Source organism: Callospermophilus lateralis, chromosome 13 (assembly GCF_048772815.1).
Source record: "Callospermophilus lateralis isolate mCalLat2 chromosome 13, mCalLat2.hap1, whole genome shotgun sequence".
NCBI lineage: Eukaryota > Metazoa > Chordata > Mammalia > Rodentia > Sciuridae > Callospermophilus > Callospermophilus lateralis.
Genome location: NC_135317.1, coordinates 82,995,773 through 83,007,937, shown reverse-complemented (window position 1 = coordinate 83,007,937; position 12,165 = coordinate 82,995,773). Strand labels below are relative to the sequence as shown.

The following is a 12,165-nucleotide window of genomic DNA, read 5'->3' as shown; positions in this document are numbered from 1 at the left end:
TTAGCAGTGCATCCCAACAGTGACTTCCCTTAACTGTGTAATAATTTGTAGCATTGTTTTCATTGTTCTTGAGACAAAAGTCTCCATTTTCCAGAGTATTCAAAACCTGATGCAAGGACGTGGTATTTTTCTTATGGCTAATTATTAATTATTGAACCAAACTATCACGTATTTACAGGTTATAGGAGAATATAGTGTCTTTGTGGCTTTAATCAGTGTTTTAAAAATCGGTGTGAAAGAAAAGTGATTTTAGAAGTTTAACAACCTTTGTTAAATGGCCTTATTCCCATTTTACATATGAGCAAGTAGAGACCCAGACAATGTTAAGAGCCCAAACTAGACTCTAGGGACTCCTCGCTGCCTTCTCCTGCAACAGGCACACATAAGACAGTAAGCACTCAGGTGCTTATGGCTATGCATTTGTTTTACTGAGAATTACCCTTTCACCATATTTATCTGCAATCTCCCTCACTGGGAAGGTAGAAATATGGTCAAGTATCTACCCAGAATACTCTTCGGGCCTCATAACATTGAAAGTTGTGGAAGGTAGGAATTTTGCATATTAGAGATGTAAATCTGCTACATATTTCAAGATATCAGATGTATTGATTCATAATGTGCAAAGCAAATGTTACTGTTCATCTTCAGTTTATATACTTCATTTCCCCAATGGTCTTCATTAAGGAAAATACTAAATGCATTAAAAATTATAACTGGTATTTAGTTAACATTAATAATTCCTCATTTTTAGAAGTCAGAATATATTGAAGATTTAAGAAAGTTGAGTCAGTGAACAAAAAACATGACCTTTGTTTTGGCTCACAAAAGAGCTGCTATATGTAAATAAGAAAGAAAACAAGATCTAAGTGTCAGATCATTTTTGCACGTCTTGAAGTTTGTAAAACTTTCAATTGAGCGATCTAAATTTTTCTTTTGTAGTTGCTAGACTCAAGTTTTATTATAACTTTATCAATGCCCTAGAGTTGTTGCTAGAAATCAACCTATGCTACTTAAATTGGCATTGACAATTCTAAGATGTAGTTCTATGAGTATTTAAGGACAGTATGGAGCACAAGTAAAATTTGAAGATCTATTAATTTGAGCATTTCTGTGGTTCCTGTAGTCAAATGCAAAAGTGGTGAAAATATTGTACTTCAAAATGTAGAGATAATGTAATGATTGTTATATTAAAATTGTGACATTTATTAAAACTAGCATTATCTCAAACACTTAACATCTCATTTTCCTACCTGTAAGTTTTAGTAAGTTTGACATCCTTAGGTGTAATTACCAATTGGCCACCTTAAAGTTGCCATGAGAGACTAGATCCTTAAGCTTTTTTATTTTCAAAAACATTTAAGCAGGTCCTCTGTTCACCTATGCTTCTGAAGTAATACCAGAGACTTGCTCCTTGAAGACAAATCTAAAACTCTGCCCTATATTTCACATATCCCGTGGGATCCTAATAGGCCATGTAGCTTTCTGTAAGACTTTGTTTTTAAGAGGCTCAGAATGATCTTTGGTTGCGAAATAGACATTACAGTACCTCATATCTACATTACTGTTTCCTTCTGCCCAAGTCAATCACTAGCAATACTTTGGTGTACTAGTTGCATCCACTTCATCATTTTGTATAAACATATTTAAAGCTCCAAAATATAGTGTACTTTAATGTATTACTCCCACTTTGGGGTACTAAAATAGGTCCTTGGGTAGATGGAAATTGGGTATATCTGGGAGGCTGATATAACATAATTGGTCTCAGAGGGATTAAGATGGGGGTGGAAAAGAAACAGTACAAATAGCACTACACTTTATTATTCTATTGAGAATTTTGTTAGTGACCTAAAGCTATAATGCAAAAAGAGCACTATTGTTTTTACCTGTATGTGACCGAACTTGATCTGTAATTGTGTTATCACCCTGACAACAATGAATGTTACATTATTTAATATATCTGGTTTCAACCTACTTGCTTTGATATTTTTCTGGAAATACATAGATAAAATACTAAAAATTTTGATCTACTTCATTAGTTTCTATATGCTTATGACTTTGTAATCCCTTAGGTACAGAAATCTATTTTGTTTTTGGTTTATACTTTTGCTCATTTAAGTGTTTCTGTGTTGCCATTTTAAAGGCCTTTGCATATTTGGCCCTTCAGTTTTGCTTTTTTTTTTTTTTTAAATAAAGCAACAGTACACTTGTTTTACACACAAGTAGAAGGTAATGAGCCAAGTATTATGTCTGATCATAGATTTCTACAATTAAAATGCAGAGTTACCTGCCAATTGAAGCATAAAATTTGAGCAAATGATTCCATCTATTAGAAACAGAAACCTCAAAGAATTATCTTGGCATTTTTTCTTAAACATGCCTAATGTAATACCTAGAATCATTGGCAAAGTATTGGATGACTTTAAGATTTTAAAGTAACTTCCTTCAGAGGTCTACAGGAACTTTTAGAGAATGGCAGAACTAAGTCATATTAGGTAAGTGTTTTGGTTTTGTGGTATGGGCATAAAACTCAGGCCTCGTGAATTCTAGGCTGGTGCTCTACCATTGAGCAACAGTTGTATGTGAATTCATGACTTGAAATAAGAAACTGTTCAAGTTAAAAATACAAGTACAGTTTGTTTAGAGGGAGTTACTGCTATTTTCGATGAACAAGTCAGATTGGAAATATTGTCACTCTGAACATGTTTGTAGCATTTAAGATCATCTCTTATGGATAAAGCAGGCCCATGTCTCAAGAGTTCTCAAGCCATATACAAAATTTATTGGCTTGTGATTTGATCCAAATGGACATGTGAAATATGAAGGCAAATCATTAATTTTAGAAACCAGAGTAACTCATGTTACAGCTGGCAGTCCTTTCAAAATCATCCTAATGGTCTGCCCCCAATTGTGTGGAAGGCCACGTCACCTCTGTGGAGAGGTGACCATTAGGAAACCTGCAGGTTAAGTTACAACTTTACCCTGGCAGTTTAACATGGTTATTTAAAATCCTGGGCTCTGAAGGTAGGCTGCTCTGTTCAAATTGGACCCTATTCTTTTCTGCTTTCATGACCTTAGGAAGGTTAGTGTTCTGTAAAACTATGTTTAACAGTAGTGCCCACCACAGAGTTGTTACAGAGAGTCAATAAGTTAAATCATAAAAATGCATACCCTGGTTCATAAAACTATTTGCTCAAAGATATTTATCAGCATTATTTAAACCTTCATAGTTACAGAATATAAAGAGTTGTCTTTTAGAAAATGTTAAGGGGACTATATTTCCACTCAAGTTTTAGAAAACCTATTCTATGGAGTACCTAACTAAAAGAAACTGCCTCTTGATGTGTCCACCACCTACAAAAAAGAGTGCCCTTTTGAGTATCAGTGTATCAACCTGCTGTATGTATTTAACAGCTTAAAAATCTAGTACTATCTGGCAAAGTTCAGGGTTTTGCTTTTTCTTTTGAAATTACTTATGTATCAGAAGCCAGGAAGAATATTATCTTCCTAATTGCAGAGGCACAACTAACTACCATCTAACAATGATATCCTTTAATGTACCCAAAATTATAAGGCAATGACTAACCTTTTTATTTAGTCTAAATGACATTATTCATCCATCCATGAGTCTATTTTTAACCAAATTATTAAAACTGAAGATATAAAATAGTCCACAGTTCTTAATCACTAAGTTATTTGATTTTTCTCCCTATGCCAGTGAACTATTGCAGCTGATTTTCCCTTTACTATAGTGCATTCATGCATTTTTTAGAAGTTATGAAAACCACATTAAACAGAACTCAAAATTTCTAAGTTTTTAGTTGTATGTTTTTTAATCCACTGTTTTAAAAGATTTGAGATAATAAGAAACATGACTTATTGCCTATGTTAATAGAAAGACAGGTACAAATTTAGAACTTCAGGGAATGTAAATATGCCTAACCTACTGGGTAACAAGTGCTTTTGGTGAGCTTATTTGGTTTTCTTTCTGTCATAGCACAACAGAAAATACAGCTAGTTGTTTATAAATAGGAAATGTACCAGTTTTTTAGCTAAGTTTTTTCATACTAAGGTATGATAGAAATATATAAGTATCCATAAGTAGTGTCCTCTACAGACCTAAGTAGTGGTTATTAAAATTCAAATGGAAGCATTAAAACAGTGTTAGAAATGAATGTGCTCCTCGTATGTCATCTTGCATACTGCAAAAGGAGTTACCTCATCCCAAACTGTAATGGTGAATTATATCCATTATAGGGTCATCCCAAGTTTTACTTTGTCTTTGTCTTGACAAAAATTTTGTAGAACCTACCATGTGGGACTCTGTTTAAGGTTGTACGTTCTTGGATAAGGACATGGATCTGATTCTTTTGATTTGCTCAAGGGGGAAGGAAGAGTGATTTTAGTTGAACACCTTTACTAAAACTTGAGGCATCTCATCACTGTTTACTGGATAAAGTCAGACCAGTCTCTCAGTGGAATGAAGTACCTGAAACGTTACTTTCTCCACTCTAATGACCACCCAGTAACTCGGCTCTCTCGATTGCCAACCCACATGCTACTTCAACCCAAGTGGCATTTCTTTATTTTGATGAGTTAAAATTCAACCAGTTAGTGTTACCTACTGGTAACCATTATGCATGCAAAGCATCAAGAAGTCAAACCATAAGACCAAGTAAAAGCAATCTTTCCACTATGGCAAGTGGAGAAGACCTTTGTTAATAGTAAGGGACTAGGGTTCCAATTCAAGTTTTATCATTTTTTTAAGTGGTTGTTAATTTCTTCGTCTATAAAGAGACATTAAGGTTGGGGATGATGACACATGGCTGAAGTCAACTAGTTTGGGAGACAGGAGGATTGCATATTTGAGTTCAGCTCAACTAAGATCCTGTCTAGAAGTAAAATTATAAAAAGGGTTGGAGATATTGATTAGTAGAGTGCTTGCCTAGCATATGTGAGGCCCGAAGTTTAATCCCCACTATGCCAACAAAAATTGATATTATAATCAAGAATGATACCTCCCCTTAAAACATGAGTATGTGAGAACCTCACACTGTAAGTATAGGCTAATATGTCACAGGAACCATCTTCATTATCTAGCAAAGTCAAATGTTTTTTAAGACATTTAGTTATCTAGATATGGATACAGAATGAAACCAAAAGTCCAGGAACTCATTTCTACCCAAATCAGTAGCCTAAAACTGTGCTATCTTCAAAACTCGGAGTGTTCCGTCTCATTTTCTCTGTTAATGACATGCTTTCAGATGCCCAGGTGAAAGCTTGTGATAAATACTGTTTGTCTGAAATCCTAGAGGAACTTCATTGGCTTGTTCTGCTAACATTTTTCTCTTTGTGGTCCATCTTACCAAAAAGTATGTACTCAAGTGGAGCTCTAGTCTTCTCTCCCCCTCCTGCCTACAATACCAATTTCCAATTGCCTGAATGAATGGATTCTAAATCTTTAAGTCTGTGACTTCAGCTTATTATATTTCATTTCTCTTGCTCCCTAGTCATTCAGAAGTAGTTGCCATCACTGTCCTACACCTCTTAGTTTGGGCTGAGCATCTTTGTTATTTCCTTAGCTTTCTTTCCATTCCTTTAGTGAGTTAAGATCATATTCATGCTTCAGATTTCAGCTCCTACCATTTCACAGAACCTTCCCTTTTCCTCTAAGTCAGAGTTGCTCTTTTATTTAAAAAGCCAGTGAGCACCAGTGACAAGTACAATGGAGGCCAAATAGCAATGAATTCTTATGGCAAATAGGGTCGTGAGGAAAGGCCTTAGAAGATAGGTTTTAAGGGATGTATTGTAAGCAAAGAAGCAAAATAAAAATATAGGGGCATAATAGTCTGACCCTAGAAACTGCATTACAGTTAGAATATAGTGTGGGGCTAGATGTGAGGCTGGAAGGGTAAGAAAGATTTTAGAAGCCCACATTTTTCCATACTAGGCGACTTTCCAGAGGGCAATGGGTCACTGTTAAAATCTTGTAGTTGAAGTTTCATCAGCAGTATGTTGAAAGAAAACTGAAGACAGAGCTATCAGTTGGAGGAAGAAAGACTAACAGGAATGATCTTCCAAGAAAGCAAACCTAGAAAGGAAACTATGAAGGAAATGCCAAAGTAGTTGAAGGTCTAGAAATGAATGACAAATCCACAAGAGGATTTGACTAGGATGAAAGGGCTTAGAAATTTCAGATACAAAGCACAACCAGGCCAGAAACGATAGCAAGTGGTCCTTAAAATGTCTGGTGTCCCATAAGGAGTATAAGGAACATGTTATGGCTCTGGGAAGCAGAGACTCAAATGGAAGCTAAGGTTAAGCCCCAGGCTATCAAACTTTTGTACTGAACAGAACATCGAAGTGGGTGCCAGCGTGCCTCCAGCTGATGGTTACAGGTGCTAAGAATGGTGGTCACTGTCCGCTGACTACCTTCCATGACTGGAGTAGAACCACCCAGAAAAGAGCAAAGTAATTATTCCCTTTCTGGGCAGCCACATAATCTTACCTCTGTCTCTCAAGTGTTTCTTGGGATATATATCGTTTGTAGTTAAATGCCATTTCCTCCCTGGTTTATTAATATTTCCTTAGTATTTGTTTCTGCTCAGTTGATCGTACACTGTAAAAAGGCAGGTGTCATGTCTGCTTCATTCATCACTTCATCCTTGCCACACCTCATGAAGTGGTACATAATGCTCCAAGAATTTATTGGACAAAAGTGAATAATGGAAGGAGAGGCAGAGTAGGGTAGAAAGGATGGAAGAGAGTTAGGCATCTAAAAAGTCACTCACCTTGACCCATAAGCCTTCCTTTAGGGATGGGTACTGATTTATTATGTGTCTCTTATGGCATACATCCTCTAGAAATATTGGTGTAGCAAGTCAGTAAGAGTCATTGCCAACCCATGTTTTATAGGATTTTTCAGATTTTAGTAATTAAATAGCACATAGGTTAGAAAAAATATATTTGATGCATAAGTATGTTCAGGTATGCATACTTCACATTTGAATTTATATGGTCTGTTGCTGACTTCTGTGGAAGTATCTTTATGACAAGATAAATTTTCATCTTTGGTAAGTGAACCTACCAATAGAGAAAGGAAGACTGTTGATCTGGCTCCTTCTACAAGATGGTTACTGGTTTACCTGTTGTCCCTTGACATGCTGTCCTTTAGGAGCAGTTACCTCTCAAGAGCTTCCCTGTGTTCCCACTGTTTAGTCTCCTTTTTAAAACTTTCGAGAGCCGCCATCCTCAGCCAGACTTGCATCATTCCTTCTCTAGTCTTGGGTGGTTTTTCCTCAAGCCAGGAGAACTTGGGACCAGGAATTCCATTGTGTTCTGAAGTATTAGACAGGTGAGGTTTCCTGAACTAGCTTCAAGACTGTGGCAGTATTGTAAGTTTAAGTCATTGCATCTAGTTCTTTGGTTAAGTAGTGATTTCTTTCCCGCCATCCTGTCTGCTTCATCTTTTTCAGTCTCTAAAAGCATTAATGGTGGGTGACTTATACAGAACCCTTTTTGTATGTATCATTTTTTTCTACCGTTTGAGTAGTATATAACTGGATGTGTTTTAAGAAAAAAAAAGTACCCCCCTTCTGATTTAAATTTCTCAGATCACCATAGTAAAATGCCTTACATAGCGCTGTGCTCTTTTGCACAGAATATAAGTCTAAAATCTTCCAACCTTCTCAGATACAATATTGCCATCCAGCATTATCAAATTTCCACATGTGACTAACACTGAGTCATTAAATTGTTTTCCGCTAAAATTAGGAAACGAGAGCTTGGAGAACACTGATCATCTCCTCCAGCCTTACTAACAGTTGAGGAAAATCCTGTAGGGAGTTCCTTCAGGGCACGAGGCTGCTAAGTGTTTTCAGCAAGATTGGGTGAGGAGACAGTGCAAGGTGGGAACCAAACTCGACCGCTCCTTTGCACACTTTCAGAATAGCATCTCTTCCTGGCATTAGCCCTGCACACAGTGGTACTAATCAAGTCAGCCCAAAAAGGAACAGCTTTTGTTTCTTGTAGTTGAAAATGGTGTTGTGGTAGAGGGACTATGAAAAAGTTACTTATTACTACATGTAATATTACTTGCCAAAGGATTTAGTTAGTGTATAAAGGTTTTCAGAATGCCTAAAATACTCATGAGGCAGAACAATCTGGGTATGAAAGAACATATGTAGTGTTATTAAGACTATTTCCTAACCTACTGGTAATTAGAATTCAGAATAAAATCCTGTATTCTACTTGGTGGATTTGAACCAGAAGAGAAGATATTTCCTTATTTGTTATTCTACTTCTTGAAGTTTATTATAACATCTCCCTTGCTTGTACTTTACTTACCCTTTATAAGAGAAAACACTCTAAGATCATATAGGACTTTTGTACATTTATATGAAATGGTTCATGATGAAGGTATGAGGTGGACATCTACCCTTATTGCCTTTTATGAAAATTTAAGCTTATAATCAAGGCAAATGTAAGTTGTAGATTAAATGCGTGTATAAGCTACAGTTAGCTTGCAGCCTCAGTGAAAAACATTCTTTCCTAACTGTTGTCTTCGACTTCTAAAAAATCCATTTAAAAATCTGGACATTTCTTGACATTAATCCTCTCCAATGATTATATTTAGTAAGAAAATGGAAAAAAATACCTCAATTATTCTTTATTAAAACAAGAACTTAATTGTAAAATCACTGACAGCAGTCATGTATGGTTGTAGAAGGAATATCCTGTCAGAAAATATACTTTCAAAATTTCTTAAAGTTGGTTTAAGTGTGTCATATTTTCCTTTCTTTGCAGCTACGGCAGTTAGTCAATATGTGTATCAACCCGGATCCAGAGAAGCGACCAGATATCACCTATGTCTATGATGTGGCCAAGAGGATGCACGCATGCACTGCAAGCAGCTAAACATGCATAAGATCATGAAGAATATGAAGAAAATATTTAAAGTATTTTTGTGCAAATCATACCTCTCCCCTTTTTGTCTGGATATTAAGATTAGTATTTTCAGAGCTAACGTGCTTTGAATCCTTAACCAGTTTTCATGTAAGCTTCATTTTGTACCAGTCAAAATCACCTTTATGGAAACTCAGAATGTCTTCAGGATTATGAAAATGCATGTTAGGAAAGCAAGTGAGTTTTTTTCCCCCCATACCTAAAGGCTTTTAGAATTATGGCGTTTTCTTCCGATAGACTGAGTGCCAAATATTGGAAGTGCACTTGGTGCACATGAGGAGGGGTGTGAAACCTGATCAAAAGTATCTGAATATTTGACTTTTGCTTTTTAGTCACTTATGGATATTGAAATGAACACCATTGTGAACTTTTGCGATTTTTAACATTTGAAGTATGTGTCTTCTTAGCATTGTAGCTTTCAGATATGTAATTCTAATAAGTGTAAACAGACTTTGAAAAACATTTAAAACTCAGCTTTGACATTCAAAATGCAACTATTAAATGTGAAAAGATTTGGGGATGAAATGTGAGTCAGACACTGAAAAGTCTTTGTTTTGCTTTAATATCGCTGATATTCTCTGCATTTAAATGGTATAAATGAATCCGTTTAAAAAGTGGTTAAGGATTTGTTTGGCTGGTGTAAAGTTGCACCTTGCTCAAGGTTTTTGTTTTTAATATTTGTACATTTGAAAAATATTTGAATAATTTTGCAGTACTAGATTTCTTTATAAATCTAAAGGCATTTTATCTCATTGTACACTATAATGTAAGCATATGTTTTGTTAAAGTCCTGACTGCTCCCCTTCAGAAATTTTTATATTCAAGTTATTTTCTTATTTATAGTTCATTTTATCCATTAGTGTTTGATTTTGAGAACATAATTCCCTTTTGAAAAATTCAGTATACGAACAATTTCTCAGATTGAAAACTTAAAAAATTTGGGCCACCTTGTATACATGTATTTTGTTAGAGGAAGAAAGGATGTGTATTATAATGTACCTGTGAATGTTGACATAGTTTTCATTTGACAATGTTATAATTTTTAACTGTTCAAGGAAATGAAAACTGGCCATTACTACAGCCAGAATTGTGACATTAATATTTCTGTTGAGAAACTTGAGCAGAGTACTGTAAGCATGAAGGTGAGAGATGGTAATGCTTAATATAGTTCAAGGAAAGGGGTAGAGTTTAGTAAATGCTGTTATGGAGATGTGTTTTCCCTGAATGTAGCAACCAGTTCTTTACAGAATTTTGACACCGAGTGGCAGTCACTCTTAAAGGACGCTGTGCATGCCACCACCAAGTCTTGGGTTGGATTATCTTGCCAACCTGAAAACCTTATGTTCAGGCAATACAACTGCTGGCTTCCCTCACCATAGTTTTCTTTGGCTCATTTGAATGTTTTCAGCTAACTTGTAAAGTTCCAAACTATATACAGGGCAAACAGTATACATCTTTCAATTTAATAGGCTGCACATATCTGAAGGGTAGCGTTTTCTAGGAATAGGCAAAGGAAACCTGGTTGGTGTTTTTAGCGAGGGCTGGATGCATTGTATGTCCCAGATTCTGATGACTCATAACATTTACACTGTGCATCAATAGGTTTATCCCCAGAAGCCTGAACAGGTGTGGTTTTGTTGACCATTAGTGTCACTGTTGTTTTAATGTAACATAATCGACTAAGAAATCTCTCTGGTTGGAAGAGATCCTCTTCCTTGCAGTCTTGAACACACGAATGTAAAGTTCATTAGCTTAATTCCCTTACAGTGAGAAGATTTCTTCTCTGAGCCTTCCTGCTAAAAAGTGACTACGAAGAGTTTGGTCAGGAGAATGTGTTACTATTTTCTATTGATGCAAACTTCCGTTTCAATATCTTTCATCCTAGTGTTCCCATTTTTCCTGAAGAAACCACTGGGTAAAATCAAATTTAATTTTGAGTGAGATAATTTTTCAAAATTAAGATGATTGCAAGTTCTAATTGCCTATGAATGTTCTAAGATTTAAACATTTGAATTGATTTGAAAAGTAGAAATTAGAAGGTACATCCGATTCTAAACCTTATTTAAACATTGGTACCAGTTACTCAGGAAAGCCTCGAGTAACTTTTGTATGTTGAGGTTTAGGAATGGTGAATGAAGAGTATCCATATAAATAAAGTGCTCAACACTGTGCAATGATTGTAGAGTTAGTAAGATACAGCCATTTCATGAATGCTCTACCATTCTATGTAGTGTCTATTACAAAACACCTTCCTTGTATTCATATACTTCAGGTGTTGCCGTTAACATTTACCATGATATTTATTTTAACCAAGATGTTATTCACATTGTTTATTCTTTAAAATGAATGTATTGTTTATAACCCATAAATACATAATTAGTCTATGCCTCATATTTCAATAGTACTGTAATATGGACTTTTGTGAAATACTTTTATTTTGTTAAGCTTTAAATACACATAGAAAAAGATCCTGTTACTAGCTTTGAAAATTGTACAATATCCTAATATATAATAAAAATGAGTACTGTATAATTTGTGTATCTGATTTCCCCTGGCAAAATCTACTTATTTCATGTATCCTACAAGAACAATTATGCATTTCCCTACCTTTAGGCATTTTGGAAAAACCCAAGGATAGAAACAGTCAAGACTAATACAGCTGTGACAGACTAGTTTTTGAATACACATTGTATGGCACATCTAATGTTCCTGTTCTCTTCAGTGCTTTGTTTTCCGTCTTGGAGAAATGCTTTCTAAATATTAAAAAAACTTCTTGCTTTGAACCTTTAACACTGGATTCAAGTCTTGTCACTAACAGGCTGCTAATGCAGCAAATATTTTATACGTTTGATGTTCTTTTACTGCTATGCTTGCAAACATTGAGGCAAAGGTGTTCTGAGCATTGTAAAACCTGCCGGAACAGTGGGAGAGTGAGTGGATATACCTTACACATCACGTGCCACATAGCCAATGATGAATTTTATAACTTGTACTGACCTGTGATTTGGTTGTGTGTATTTATAATTGTAAATTAAATTTTAGCCACAAGTTTAAGACTATTTAAACTTCAGGATACTTATTTGGAAAAGCCAATACGAAGCATGTATATTTGTAAGTATTAGTGTAGCCACAGGAACCATAAGTTGGTGCAGTTGCTTTAAGAAACTCAATTACAAAAAATGTTTTCATAATTCAGTTTTTACT

General features: G+C 35.4%; 1 protein-coding gene across 3 annotated transcripts in view; it reads left to right on the top strand.

Moving 5' to 3' along the window:
- The window catches only part of Nek7 (NIMA related kinase 7), a 125,640-nt gene extending 114,128 nt beyond the window's left edge, over positions 1-11,512 (top strand). For all 3 annotated transcript variants that reach the window (XM_076872887.1, XM_076872885.1, XM_076872886.1), the window contains one exon: positions 8,803-11,512. In XM_076872887.1, coding sequence (XP_076729002.1) covers positions 8,803-8,913 — 111 coding nt within the window. In that variant the 3' untranslated portion in view covers positions 8,914-11,512. The remainder of the gene's footprint in view (positions 1-8,802) is intronic.
- The last annotated feature ends 653 nt before the right edge of the window (positions 11,513-12,165 follow it).